Source organism: Anolis carolinensis, chromosome 6 (assembly GCF_035594765.1).
Source record: "Anolis carolinensis isolate JA03-04 chromosome 6, rAnoCar3.1.pri, whole genome shotgun sequence".
Classification (NCBI taxonomy): domain Eukaryota; kingdom Metazoa; phylum Chordata; class Lepidosauria; order Squamata; family Dactyloidae; genus Anolis; species Anolis carolinensis.
The window spans coordinates 20,050,911-20,065,828 of record NC_085846.1 but is presented as its reverse complement, the minus strand read 5'-3'; the positions used below and the strand labels follow the sequence as shown (position 1 = coordinate 20,065,828).

Below are 14,918 nucleotides of genomic sequence, written 5' to 3'. Positions count from 1 at the left end.
ATTATTTCCAAAGTAGAATAAATATGTACTGTTTCTTTCCAATGTACTGGATTACACACACACATTTATTTTCCCAAAGCTTTCACAAAGTTTATCCCCACCAATAGTTCAGTGATTAGTTGTTTGTAGAGTTTTTTATTTTTTCATTGTTTATTATTATTTGAACTATGGGATCTCTGCTAGGGGAGGACAGTAGTTTTGCCATAACAAAACACAAGAGCCATCAACGCTGAACATTCCAGCTTCATGAGAAGATGTTTGCTTTATGACTGTTATAAAGGCTGACCAATTAGTGCTGTGTGAATTCAGTTTCTCTTCTAATCCAGAACAAATTGCCATAAATTTAAGCCACAAAAGAAGACTGTACATCTGGAAATGTATGGCGAGTAGAGTTGTCTTTCTACTGCATGCCTATATACAGCCTACAATGTATATTCAATAGTGGCTTGCTATGAATGTGCCAGCTTGCTGCTCCTCTTTATGATATAATCAGTGGTTCTCAACCTGTGGGTCCCCAGGTGTTTTGGCCTACAACTCCCTGAAATCCCAGCCAGTTTACCAGCTGTTAGGATTTCTGGGAGTTGAAGGCCAAAAACATCTGGGGACCCACAGGTTGAGAACCACTGATATAGAAGGAAGAGTGACTTAGGATACTAACCGCCTGAATTCAAAAAAAGTGGGAATTGATCCATTTTTGTCCACATTTTAATAATAATAATAATAAAACTTTATTTATAACCCGCCACCATCTCCCCAATTTTGAGCCTTTAATCTTAATTATACCTGTTAGGAAATAAGGTTAATTGAATTTTCTTCTCTGTAGACATGAGCAAGTATTGGCTGTAATAGATTAATATGTTATTAGCTTAGCATCAATATTTAATCAGTAAGCAATTACAAAAATGTTTCTTATCAAACAATGTTCTTGACTAGATGTGTGACATGTTTACTTAGAATGAAGCACATCAGTAATATAGCATGAAGTTATAGCTACATAGTACTTAAAAGTCATCTCCAAAGTTGATCTGAAAGCTGCCAGGTTTGAATCCCACCTAGGGAGAGCGCGGATGAGCTCCCTCTATCAGCTCCAGCTCCATGCGGGGACATGAGAGAAGCCTCCCACAAGGATGATAAAAACATCAAAAACATCCGGGCGTCCCCTGGGCAACATCCTTGCAGATGGCCAATTCTCTCTCACACCAGAAGCGACTTGCAGTTTCTCAAGTCGCTCCTGACACGGAAAAAAAATCTCCAAAGTTCCTAATACAGGCAGTCCCCGAGCTACAATCAACCAATTTACAAATTACTCATAGTTAAGAATGGGGTGAGACATATAATCAGGGGAAGTGTCTTAGAAACATGGAAAAGATATAAATATGGTATAGAACCCAAAACACCTCTATGGCTAAGGCCATTAGAAGCAATACTGAGGCCAACCTCAAGGAAAGAAATCAGAACATGCAGAGTGTATCTAACGAAGGAAAAAGACCAATGGAAATTAAAAGGAAGAAACAACAGGCATTAATTTTTGGTTCCATTATCATCAAGTCCATGCAAGATTTACAAAGGATGCCGGGGTTGGTTTTGCAATCAGAAAATCAAAATTAGAAAGTAAACTGGGAAAAGGGAGCAAAGGATTAATCTCCAGACTTTACAAATATTTACTAAAACCTAGAAGACAATAGGGTAGAATCAAGAATGATCATTTGGGCTACAGACCTAGGGAGAGTTACAGATTTAGAAACCTGGGAACTACTCTGGAAGAAAGAATTCAACTTTACAATTGCGGGGTCAATTAGGGAAAACTTATACAAAATGTTTTATAGAAGTTATACAACACCAGTCCTGCTCGCAAAAATAGATAAATCTCAACGACATCGGTGCTGGAGATGTAAAATGCAGAGAGGAACTTTCTTTCATATGTGTTGGTCAGGTGAGAAAGTTTGAGGATTTTGAAGTAAAGTAATTAAGGAAACAAATAAATTGTTGATCAATAAGGTCAAAAGAAAATCAGGGATGTGTCTGCTGGGCTTATTTAGGGAAGGCTCCCATCAGGATGATAAAGAAATAGCCCAAAACAGTTTTGCGGCAACAAGAATGATAATTGTTAGGGATTGGAAAGGGGAAATGTGTTAACTAAAAAGGATTGGGGGGAAAACTAATGGATTACATGCAACTGGCCAAGATATCCAATAACTTGGCGAGCAAATGAAGAGTTCCTAAAGAGATCGAAATGGGCAATTGGGTATCTGGAAGGAGAGTCAAAGAAGTGAATGATAAATAGTCAAAAGTGGAATTTATGGGCAAACATGATAGAAGGGTAAATCAGTAATGTTACAGGCACCATAACCTGAAAGAGTTATGGGGAAAAGATGTTTCAACTGATGCTTTATCACCAATCTCTATTTCCACAACAAGCCAAATCTACAGAACCTCTCTTGTTCATAACTTGGGGACTGTCCGTATTTGGATGTGGACCTGGGAATAATTGAGTTATAAAATGGAGACATCTTTTCTTGTCTGAAAGTGCTTCCCCTTGAACCGAATTCTGTATGCAAGTTGGGAGAGCAGTAGAAGGCATGATTTCTAGGTCTTAGTGTTTAGTAGATATAGATATGATCTGTTACAAATATAGCAGGCCAGTATGTAAGTATGCAGGGAAGCACACATTGTTGCATGTAAGGGTTGATAAGAAAGGCAAGAGTTGTGAAGCAGGATTTCCAAAAACCCATCCCTCAAAAGCTTCAGCTTCATAGATATTCCAAAGGACTTCTTTTTGGTTGTCTTCTGCCCTGCTTAATGAGATTCATTTTCTTTTCATACTCCCAGAAGCTGCATGTTTCCAAGGATCTCAGGGAAAAAAACATATTTAGTTTCCAAATATTCCCCGTAACAACAACAACAAAAAGCTGGTGACATGGATATGGTCTCTTGTCTCTTCCTGGCACCTGAGCCATCACAGTATCCTCCTCATTCAGTATTCTCTGCAGAAGGCTCAGGGGTGGTTTTCACCAAGCAAATGGTGTCATCTTCACGGTCTGCCTCAGGTACAATTTGTTCTTTTCCCCGCATATACATTTCCCGAATGCCGTTTACCATATCTGATCCTACTGTGATATTTTCCATGAATCCTTCTGCAAGAAAAGGAGATAATAGATTGTCAAGTTCCCTTGATCTCAAAATTCATTTCCTTCATAGACTCATAGAGTTGGAAGAGACCACATGGGCCATCTAGTCCAATCCCCTGCCATGCAGGAAAAGCACAATTAAAGCACCCCTGACAGATTATTCAGCCTCTGTTTAAAAGCTTCCATGCTCAGGTATCGGCAGTGGCTGGGAGGGCCTTTGCACAATTAAAGCTTGTGTGCCAGGTGCGATCATACTTTGAGAAGTCTGACTTTACCATGGTGGTCCATGCCTTAGTTACTGTAATGCACTCTACGTGGGGCTGCCCTTGAAGACGGCCCGGAAACTGCAGTTAGGGTAAAGATTGGCGGCCAAGTTATTAACTGGAGCTAATTACAGGGAGCAGTCAATTCCCCTGTTCAAACAGCTCCACTGGCTGCCAATAAGTTTCCAGTCCCAATTCAATATGCAGGTCATTACCTATACACAGAGCTGGCCCTAGGTATTTTTCAAGTGTAGGCGAACAGAATTTTGGCGCCCCCCCCCCCAAAAAAAACCAATCACTGAAAAATAAAAGCGTTGGATAAGCGAAAATGTTGGATAATAAGGAGGGATTAAGGAAAAGCCTATTAAACATCAAATTACATTAAGATTTTACAAATTAAGCACCAAAACATCATGTTTTACAACAAATCAACAGAAAAAGCAGTCTCAACTGCGTCCCCGTATGGTTTGCACCCCAAACGACCGCTTAATTCGCCTCATTGTTGGACCGGCTCTGCCTATACATCCCTAAATGGTTCAGGACCCACCTATCTTCAAGACCACATCTTTCCTTACGAACCTGCACAGTCTCTAAGATCTTTTGAGAAGGCTCTTCTCTCGCTTTTGCCCTGTCACAGGCACGGTTGGTGGAGACGAGGGAGAGGGCCTTCTCAGTGGTGGCTCCTCAGCTTTGGAACTCCCTCCCAAGAGAGATTAGGCTAGCACCCTCCTTATCCACCTTCCATAAAGATCTAAAAACATGGATGTTCCACTGTGCTTTTGACTAGACAACCCCTAGATAACCTGACCCCAACTAAGACATAAACTCTTGTCCTTACACTTTACTATTGTTCTCTACTCAAAGATATTATGCTCCATTTTACATTACCCTCCATCCCTATTTTTACCGTTTGATTTACGCATTTTATTCACCAGCTCTATCTTCAAAATTAATTTGTACCAATCCACCCACCTGTGCCCAGGAACTGATTAGTACTTCAGGTTCATTGATTGGTTTGATGCTTACTTTTACATTCTGTTACTAGTTGTTGTTTTATTCTGCTATGTTTATTATCTATGCATTTTAGTGTGTTATATTTTAACAATGTTTTTTGGGCTTGTACCCATGTGAGCTGCCCCGAGTCTCTGAGGAGATGGAGGCGGGGTACAAAAATAAAGTTATTGTTATTATTATTATCATTTTATTATGACACAGCAAACAAGATAGATATGCTGGATTTCATATCACAAAATCGCAAGTCGAACACTTCCCAAGTGTCTAGGACTGTGTGATGTATTTTTGGATGATGCGCGTAGATCCCAGTAGGGTGGCCTTTTGCAGTTGGCAGATCGTAATTTTGTCAATGTCTATTGTTTCCAAATACCGGCTGAGATCTTTTGGCACGGCACCCAGTGTGCCCATCACCATCGGGAGCACCTGCACTGGTTTCTGCCAGAGTCTCTGAAGTTCAATCTTGAGGTCCTGATAGCGGATGAGTTTTTCCTGCTGTTTTTCGTCAATGCGACTGTCACCTGGAATGGCAATATCAATGATCCAAACCTTTTTCCTTTCCACAACTGTGATGTCTGGTGTTGTGTTCCAGAACTTTGTCAGTCTGGATTCGGAAGTCCCACAGTATCTTTGCATGTTCATTTTCCAATACTTTTGCAGGTTTGTGATCCCACCAGTTCTTTTCTACTGGGAGGTGGTACTTGAGGCATAAGTTCCAATGAATCATTTGGGCCACATAATTGTGCCTCTGTTTGTAGTCTGTCTGTGCGATTTTCTTACAGCAGCTGAGGATATGATCAATGGTTTCGTCAGCTTCCTTGCACAGACTGCATTTTGGGTCATCAGCTGATTTTTCGATCTTGGCCTTAATTGCATTTGTTCTGATGGCTTGCTCCTGGGCTGCAAGGATCAGGCCTTCTGTCTCCTTCTTCAGGGTCCTGTTCATGAGCCATAGCCAGGTCTTCTCCTTATCAGCTTTTCCTTCAATTTTGTTAATTATTATTATTATTATTATTATTATTATTATTATTATTATTATTCCACCAGAAGCAGAGTGTTCTACTATTGAACAGCTCTCACAGTCAGGAAGTTTTTCCTAATGATCAGATGGAATCTCCTTTCCTGCAGTTTGAACCCATTGCTCCTAGCCCTTGTCTCCATGGCAGCAGAAAACAAGCCTGCTCCCTCTTCCTTTGACAGCTCTTTAGCTATTGAAACATGGTGAACATGTCTCCCCTCACCCTTCTCTTCTGCAGGCTAAACATACCCAGTTCTTTAAGACACTCCTCATAAGGCCTTGTCTCCAGACCTGTGATCATTTTAGTTGCCCTCCTCTGTACACCTTCCAGCTTGTCAATGTCTCTTTTAAATTGTGGTGCCCAGAATTGGGCACAGGGCTATTCCAGATGATACCTGACCAAAGCAAAATAGAGAGGCACCACGACATCCTTTGAGCTAAACTGAGGCAGGATTCTGTTTGTAGATGCTGATTTGTGCAAGCTATTCTAGCCATTTAGCAAGTAGAAATGAGTTCTGATAACCAAGGTTGAAAAATCTGCTGGCACTTTCTTACCTCTTCTGTGAGCAAAGGGATTCACAGCAAACGATTTCCCTCTCTTTTTCCTCATGTAAAACAGAACTCCAACAATAATTACGATGATGGCTAAAACACCTAGAATCACTGCAGCGATTCTACCAGAACCTGTGCAGGAGAACAGAAGCAAAATTGAGAATAAGAGATGTCATATTTCCAGGATAAATTCAAGCCATAGCCTTCTCTGGATAGGTAGTTACCTGATGATCCTGCACACTCTGCTCCTGCGTAGGAGCCGCAGATGCACTTATGGGGTCCTGTCGGCACAGCCTTGCATTCAATCAAACTCAACTCTGATCCAGAACACTCCACTTCATCCAGAAAAGCTGGGCCAACACCCATGCCATATTTATTGCCTACTGGTGCAGACAACGCTGCACCACAACCCAGCTGTCGACACACCACTGTGGCTTGTGGGAGTTTCCAGCCAGAGTCACCAATTGAGACCCAAGAGCCATTGTGATTGAACTCCACCCGGCCACTGCAAGAATTGGGTCCACTGGCCAATCGGATCTCAAGTTGGCCTGGAAAACAAAAAGGGAAAGTCACATATTATTCCACACTGTATAAATGACTTGAATGGTAGCATATATCATGCACAGTCATCTTCTCAAGGAGGTTTTCTTGGTCCCTCATGGGCTACCCTCTCCCCTAAACAGAGCAAATGTTTTCACTTGAATGTTAGAACATGCCACAGTCAGAAGCCAGGTTTTGACTCAGGTATGTTCTCTAAACAAACCACAGTCTATAATGAAATATGTCTTTTTGTGACAGAAAAGTATGTTTTGTGCCATGTGCATACTGGGTGCACATTCGTTATTTCTTGTACATATAGTTAGAACCATGGTTTCCTGCAATATTAAAACTGCCTGAGGCCCCTTCCACACAGCTGTATAAAATCCACATTGAACTGAGTTATATGGCAGTGTGGACTCAGATAATCCAGTTCAAAGCAGATATTGTGGATTATCTGCCTTAATATTCTGAGTTATATGACTCTGTGGAAGGGCCTTGGGTATAGTGTTACTGGGAGCCAACAATGGGGATGTTGGTTGCCTTCCTGGGAGTCAATTTGGTCTTACAAATATAATTTGTATTTGTCTACTCCTGCTGGCCATTTTTCTAGTCAGAATTATTTTCCCTATGTTGCTTCACTCCCTTTCCATTTTCTAGATGTAGTTGGAAGAGAAAATGCCCATAAGGAATCTTGTGGAGGGATTTTTCGAGGGGAGGATAAGGAAGCTTATTTTAAGTTGGGGTTTAATATTGTGCACCTGTGTGAAACCTATAGTTTGCACCTTGAAGGAGTTACCTGAGCATACCACACTTGCATCTTCTGCATGATCACAGTCGTGTTCTCCTACAGTCCGGCCACCACACTCTTTGAGGGCTTTTTCCGACCCTGTGCAGTTTACATCATCCAGAACAATGGAGCCCAGACCACGTCCAAAATGTGCTCCGTGCGGGGCCTCCAAAGCAATGCCGCAGCCCAGCTGCCTACAGACAACAGTGGCATCTGGCAATCCCCATCCGTCGTCGCACACAGTTCCCCACTGCTGCTGGTGGAAAACCTCAAGTCTTCCGGCACAAGAATGTGGACCATCTTGTAGTCTGATATTCCCCACATTCAGAGTAGGTGAAGCTAGAAAGTCAAGCATGAAATATTCAGTACAAATATAAACATATATATGGATAATTCTTTATCCATGCTAGAAAAGGGGATTCCATTGGCTAAGAATGGCTGGTCTTTGAACATTTGAATCAAGCCATTGAAAATCCTGCTAATCATAGTGAAGAATGAAAAACAAGGTACAAAAATGCATTGTCTCCAAGTAGGAATTAGGGCTGTATACAGCTAAAGTATGTCACAGTGGGTTTCCAGTTGACAGAGCAAGCTAAGGTTTTAAGCAGTTGACGCTGTTTCGACAAATTCAGTGAATGTGAAGGTAGTTGTTTTTTTTTTTTTAGTCTGCATCTGGGTAATTTCTGGAACATCACCTCTAGTAATGGATAATAGATGCCTGCCTATTTGCACAGTCCTTCCAGGTGTTCTCAGCTAAACTAGAGCCACTAACTAATGTGTCAAGTACTATGGCATGAGGAAACCATCTCCAGATGAAACACAGATAACTGGAGAAAGGGAATCATAGAATCATAGAATAGTAGAGTTGGAAGAGACCACATGGGCCATCCAGTCCAACCCCCTGCTAAGAAGCAGGAAATCGCATTCAAAGCACCCCCGACAGATGGCCATCCAGCCTCTGCTTAAAAGCCTCCAAAGAAGGAGCCTCCACCACAGCCCCGGGGAGAGAGTTCCACTGTCGAACAGCTCTCACAGTGAGGAAGTTCTTCCTGATGTTCAAGTGGAATCTCCTTTCCTGTAGTTTGAAGCCATTGTTCCGTGTCCTAGTCTGCAGGGCAGCAGAAAACAAGCTTGCTCCCTCCTCCCTTTGACTTCCCTTCACGTATTTGTACATGGCTATCATGTCTCCTCTCAGCCTTCTCTTCTGCAGGCTAAACATGCCCAGCTCTTTAAGCCGCTCCTCATAGGGCTTGTTCTCCAGACCCTTAATTATTTTAGTCGCCCTCCTCTGGACGCTTTCCAGCTTGTCAACATCTCCCTTCAACTGTGGTGCCCAAAATTGGACACAGTATTCCAGGTGTGGTCTGACCAAGGCAGAATAGAGGGGGAGCATAACTTCCCTGGATCTAGACGCTATTCCCCTATTGATGCAGGCCAGAATCCCATTGGCTTTTTTTAGCAGCCGCATCACATTGTTGGCTCATGTTTAACTTGTTGTCCACAAGGACTCCAAGGTCTTTTTCGCACACACTGCTGTCAAGCCAGGCGTCCCCCATTCTGTATCTTTGATTTCCATTTTTTCTGCCGAAGTGAAGTATCTTGCATTTCTTTCGGGCTGTGTGGCCATGTTCCAGAAGCATTCTCTCCTGACGTTTCGCCCACATCTATGGCAGGCATCCTCAGAGGTTGTGAGGTAGGGTACCTCACAACCTCTGAAGATGCCTGCCATAGATGTGGGCGAAACGTCAGGAGAGAATGCTTCTGGAACATGGCCACACAGCCCGAAAGACATACAACAACCCTGTGATCCCGGCCATGAAAGCCTTCGACAACATATCTTGCATTTGTCCCTGTTGAACTTCATTTTGTTAGTTTCGGCCCATCTCTCTAGTCTGTCAAGATCGTTTTGAATTCTGCTCCTGTCTTCTGGAGTGTTAGCTATCCCTCCCAGTTTTGTGTCGTCTGCAAACTTGATGATCGTGCCTTCTAACCCTTCGTCTAAGTCGTTAATAAAGATGTTGAACAGAACCGGGCCCAGGACGGAGCCCTGCGGCACTCCACTTGTCACTTCTTTCCATGATGAAGACGACGCATTGGTGAGCACCCTTTGGGTTCGTTCGCTTAGCCAATTACAGATCCACCTAACCGTAGTTTTGTCTAGCCCACATTTTACTAGTTTGTTTGCCAGAAGGTCGTGGGGGACTTTGTCGAAGGCCTTACTGAAATCCAGGTACGCTACATCCACGGCATTCCCTGTATCGACCCAATTCGTAACTCTATCGAAAAAAGAGATCAGATTAGTCTGGCATGACTTGTTTTTGGTAAATCCGTGTTGACTATTAGCAATGACCGCATTTGTTTCTAAGTGTTCGCAGACCACTTCCTTAATGATCTTTTCCAGAATTTTGCCTGGTATTGATGTGAGGCTGACCGGACAGTAATTGTTTGGGTCGTTCTTTTTTCCCTTCTTGAAGATAGGGACCACATTCGCCCTCCTCCAATCTGCTGGGACTTCTCCCGTTCTCCAAGAACTCTCGAAGATAATTGCCAGTGGTTCTGAAATAACTTCCGCTAGTTCCTTCAGTACTCTTGGATGTAGCTGGTCTGGCCCTGGGGACTTGAATTCGTTTAGAGTGGCCAGGTGTTCCTGGACAACTTGTTTCCCTATTTGGGGTTGGATTTCCCCCAATCCTTCGTCCATTCCATGTTGCTGAGGTTGAAGATGGCTTTCTTTTTGTGAGAAGACCGAGGCAAAGAAGGCATTAAGTAGTTCTGCCTTTTCCCTGTCCCCTGTCGCCATCACCCCATCTTCTCCTTGCAATGGAAGCACTTTTTAAAAAAAGAAGAAATTGCCAGAATTGTTCCAAAGTCTCAACAAGGAGTTTGTGCTGCTTAGTTACATTTTTAAGTACATATGTCTTGTTGCTTTTGGGCATATCCATGCTAATTTTAAAAAACCCAGGAAGTCCCAGGTTTTGTTCCTGTTCTTTCCAATTTATTTTGGCGATCCATACAGAGTTTCTTTATCCCAAAATATTTTATGTCAGCTCCTGGTACAATCAAACTTTTTATACCAGTTTCCTAGATCAGTTTTCAAAAACCAATATAACATCAAAAGAATAGGAACGAAATCTGGGACTTTTCATTCAGACTGGATGCATCCTTCATAAGACTGTAATCCAAAAAATAATGTCATCCAATTCACCTTGTGGCTGCCATACTTACAACCAGCATGGATCACAACAAAAGCCAGCACTTAAATCACCCATTAGTTTCATCTCTCTTCCTCCATTATTACACATCCATAAGTACAGGAGTGAAGGCCCCGGTGGCACAATGGGTTAAACCCTTGTGCCAGCAGGATTGCTGACCAACAAGTCAGAGGTTCAAATCCAGGGAGAGCAGATGAGCTCCCTCTGTTAGCTCCAGCTCCCCATGCAGGGACATGAGAGAAACCTCCCACAAGGATGATAAAACATCAAACATCCAGGCGTCACCTGGGCAACATCCTTGCAGACAGCCAATTTTCTCACACCAGAAGCGACTTGCAGTTTCTCAAGTTGCTCCTGACACAGAAAAAAAAATTACAGGAGTAAGTGAAAGTTTCATTTGCCCTGCAAAGATTAGAATACACTGCATTGAAAGTTACAGTACATTACCCTAATCCCTTGTTAAGCTGTGGCCTTAATGTAACTTCGTTGTACTCATGCTATTAGAAAATACATCCATTACAAGAAACTGGTTATTTGCACGTTCTGTGGGGAAGTTTCAACCTCCTATGTTAACTTTTTATTTGCATCTCCCTCACATCTGACATAGATGTTTGGCATCTTTTCACTAATTTCTTATCACATTATTCCCTTGTCATGTTTAACAGACATCCAAAGTTACTGTGGTTGATTACCTGAACAAATGACTCCTGCATCATGTCTGTGGTTGCAGTTATTTGTCCCCTGAAAGTTTATATTGCACTCGTGCAGGGTATCTTCGGTGCCTTTGCAGCTGATGTCATCAAAACAGACGGAGCCTGATCCAGGTCCAAAATGAGCTCCACCTGGGGCTGATGAAGCAACTCCACATCCCAGTTGACCGCACAGAATTGAAGCAGCAGTTAAATCCCAAGTTCGGTCGTATATCGTTCCCCATTGATCATTGTGAGGTGATCGGATCTCAACTCTCCCACTGCAGCGATTTGAGCCGTTGACCAACCTGACATTCTCTGAGAACAGAGTGAATGAAATGCAATGAAAAAAATGAAGATCTGATCTTACAGGGAATAAACCCAAATGACTCTGAAAGTGTGCAGATTTTGAAGAACTTATTCTATAGAGAAGGGTAACTGCTTGGGCCAGGGTTGGTTCTTAATTGTTCCCCTCAGTCACATAGACTACCAAAAATGTCAATAGGGCTGTCTTCTTCTGGTTTCAAAAGAGTGATTTTTAAAAAATGTAAAACCATACAGGGAGGAAACTGTAAGCTTTTTAAAAGGTGGATTGTCTTTCCCAAAGGCTTCTAGAAGAGACAATTCACCCGATTGTGGCCACAAAAAAGCAGCTATGGAGAATCTGGAAGTGTCAAGGGCTGTCAAAACAGTCTTGGTAGCTTCGAGCCATTATGACAAATGCCTTCAACTATCATAGCACCCATTTGGCTGCAATCCCAATAAAGAACACAAATGCACATCTTTTCCTTATAGAAAAAGGTGTGCCATTCCAAAGTGGAGCTTCAGTTCTTGGTAGATGGTAGAGGATTTGTTACTCTTAGCAAGGAATTACCACCAACAAGGCAACATAGACTTAAGAAGAACCCTGCTGGATCAGGCCAAAGATACAATATCCTATTCCCACAGTAATCAACCGGATGGTCATGGGATGCCCACAAGTGAAACATGGAAGCATTAGCTATCTCCATTTTGTTGTTTTCTAGCAATTGATACGTGGGCTGTGGTGGCACAATGGGTTAAACCCTTTTGCCAGCTGAATTGCTGACCTAAAGGTTGGCGGTTTGAATCCGTGAGATGGGGTGAGCTCTCGTCTGTCAGTCCTAGCTTCCCATGCGGGGACATGAGAGAAGCCTCCCAGCAGGATGGTAACACATCCAGGCGTCCCCTGGGCAACGTCCTTGCAGATGGCCAATCCTCTCACACTAGAAGCAGCTTGCAGTATGTTCGCTTCTGTCACGATTTTTAAAAAGCAGTTGGTATTCATTGGACTTCACTGGGAGAATGTACAATAAAGCTGCTTCTATTGGAGAGTGTTGCATCAAAAGATTACCTGAGCATATAACACCAGCATCCTCTCCATGATTACAATCGTTGCTTCCCCAAGGCTTTGCCGTGCAAGAAGAGAGAGATGTTTCTGTTCCTGTACATTCCACATCGTCCATCCAGATGGGATCAGCTCCACGTCCAAACCGAGCCCCACGGGGGGCGGAAATGGCCGTTCCACAACCAAGGTACCGGCACACAACCACGGCCTCATTTATGTCCCAGCTGTCATCGCACACAGTCCCATACTGGTGCAGGTGAAAGACCTCCACTCTCCCAGCACACCGATGTGAGCCATTGACCAACCTCAACTCCACTGGGTCTGAAATGGTAAAAGAAAAAGGTTAGAAATATTGAGAGTCTGCTTTCCCAGTTCACCCTCTTAAGAGGGGCAAGCTCAGTGTAAAGCAGGGTGTTGAGGTCATTCAAAAAGATGCCATCGTTTCTGATATCAAAAGATGCCAAAAATCCAGCAAAACCAATTCAAACAAAACCCAGCATTGGTCCAAAATAAGCTAAGCCATCTCTGTTCCATATATGGGCCTGAAGCCAGGCAATTTAACTCATCCAGAAATCCCTGCAGCTGTGAGCACATCCTCATGCTCCACTACCTTGTCCAAGAATAGAACACTGGAGACTGGCAGGACATTGCCTGGCATGGTAGAGGACAGAGAGGGATTTTTTCAGATCAAGACCAAGTTGTTGGTATGAAGGCATGCTGCCAAAATAATGGAGGAAGTTTGGTTGCTGTGGAGCAAGCTGAAATTGAAGACATCTGAGTTCTTGAGATTGTATTTGGCTCCTCCCCTCTGCAGGTATTCCTAAGACCAGCGGCATCTTCCCAGAGGCGGGAGCTCCTTGGTGCCAGCAGGAGGGTAAGAGCACAGTGGCTCTTGCCATGTGATTCTTAGCCTTGGGTGCAACAGAAAGCTGCTTTCATACTGTATCTAGATATAGTGGACATTGGAGCAAGACATGGTAAAATATTGGCCTTGGGAAGTCTTTGCCATAATAACACGTTTGCTCTCCAAATAATAAATCAGAGCACGTATTCAATAGTATCTCATGAGGATACTATTGACAACATATTCAGCAAACTTCAGGCTAAACTGATCTATGCATTTGTTTATGAGAGCTTGTTCTATATTTCTGGTCAGTCAAATATGTTGCCTCTTTTGGTACATTCCCCAGGATTAGAGATGGTCTTCTGCATGAGTTAATGTTGATTTTAAACATTCACTGCTCTCTCCATATTAACAGTTTTGACTTTTGCAGACTTTATTGTTCATGGATCTTATTTTTAGCCTGTTTAGCCCCAGCAATGGCTCTGAAGGTAGGCTATAATAAAATATAAGAAATATGCAACTAAAATTAAATGGTCAACCAAAAAGAGTAATTCAACTAGGCATAAGATTAAGGAGTAAGATGTAGGGAACCATTGTGGTACATTGATTTGAGAGTTGGACTAGGGCAGTGGTTCTCAACCAGTGGTTTTGGCCTCCAACTCCCAGAAATCCCAGCCAGTTTAACAGCTATTAAGATTTCTGGCAGTTGAAGGCCAAAACATCTGAGAACCCCCACAGGTTGAGAACTGAACTAGGGCATAGGGAATCCCCGCTCAGTCATGGAAACCCATTGGATATACCCCTGGGTAAGTTACATTCACTCAGAGAAAGGAGAGCATAGTATCCTCTGAAGAAATCTTGCTAAGAAAAACCTGTGACAAGTTACCCTTTAGGTCACTATTTGTCAGAAATGATAAGATGAGATAACTAAAATCACAATGAGAGTGAAGAGAAAAACTATGCTAAACCTGAAGTTGGATGAAACACACAAAACATGGGGGAAGGACACAGTCCTACAGATATCCTAGTTGCAAACTGTTAAACAATAGACATAGATTACCCGCACACTCGACACCAGCATCTTCTCCATGGTTGCAGTTGTTGTGTCCCCAGCTGCTTGCTGAGCAGTCTTTAAGGGATGTTTCTGTTCCTTGGCAGTTTACATCATCCAGCCAGATAGGCCCTGTCCCCTGTCCATAGAATGCTTTTGTGTGAGCTTTCAAAGGGACACCACAGCCCAGCTCCCTGCAGACAACTTCCGCCTGTTTAGAGCCCCAACGGTCATCGCATACAGTCCCCCATTGCTGGTTATAGAATATTTCCACTCTCCCTGAGCAGCGACTTGTGCCGTTTGCCAGCCGGAGTTCTAAAGGGAAGCCAAACATTGTTAGAAGACTGACATATTGGCATAGTTAATGGACATCTAATGATTGAGAAGATTGGCCAGTGCATCATGAAGAGCTTGAATGTGCTTCCTGTCCCCCATAAAGGGGAAGGGGGGAAAAGCA

At 43.0% G+C, this 14,918-nt stretch overlaps 1 protein-coding gene across 1 annotated transcript in view; it reads right to left on the bottom strand.

Annotated features, from left to right (window-relative positions):
• Positions 1-107: 107 nt before the first annotated feature.
• The window catches only part of LOC100564934 (deleted in malignant brain tumors 1 protein), a 33,136-nt gene continuing 18,325 nt past the window's right edge, over positions 108-14,918 (bottom strand). Inside the window, exons 7-13 of the mRNA XM_008116495.3 lie at positions 14,471-14,776; positions 12,573-12,887; positions 11,204-11,518; positions 7,309-7,638; positions 6,197-6,520; positions 5,976-6,104; positions 108-3,134 (exon numbers count right to left, since the gene is read on the bottom strand). Of these exons, the coding sequence (XP_008114702.1) occupies positions 2,971-3,134; positions 5,976-6,104; positions 6,197-6,520; positions 7,309-7,638; positions 11,204-11,518; positions 12,573-12,887; positions 14,471-14,776 (1,883 nt within the window). The 3' untranslated portion in view covers positions 108-2,970. The remainder of the gene's footprint in view (positions 3,135-5,975; positions 6,105-6,196; positions 6,521-7,308; positions 7,639-11,203; positions 11,519-12,572; positions 12,888-14,470; positions 14,777-14,918) is intronic.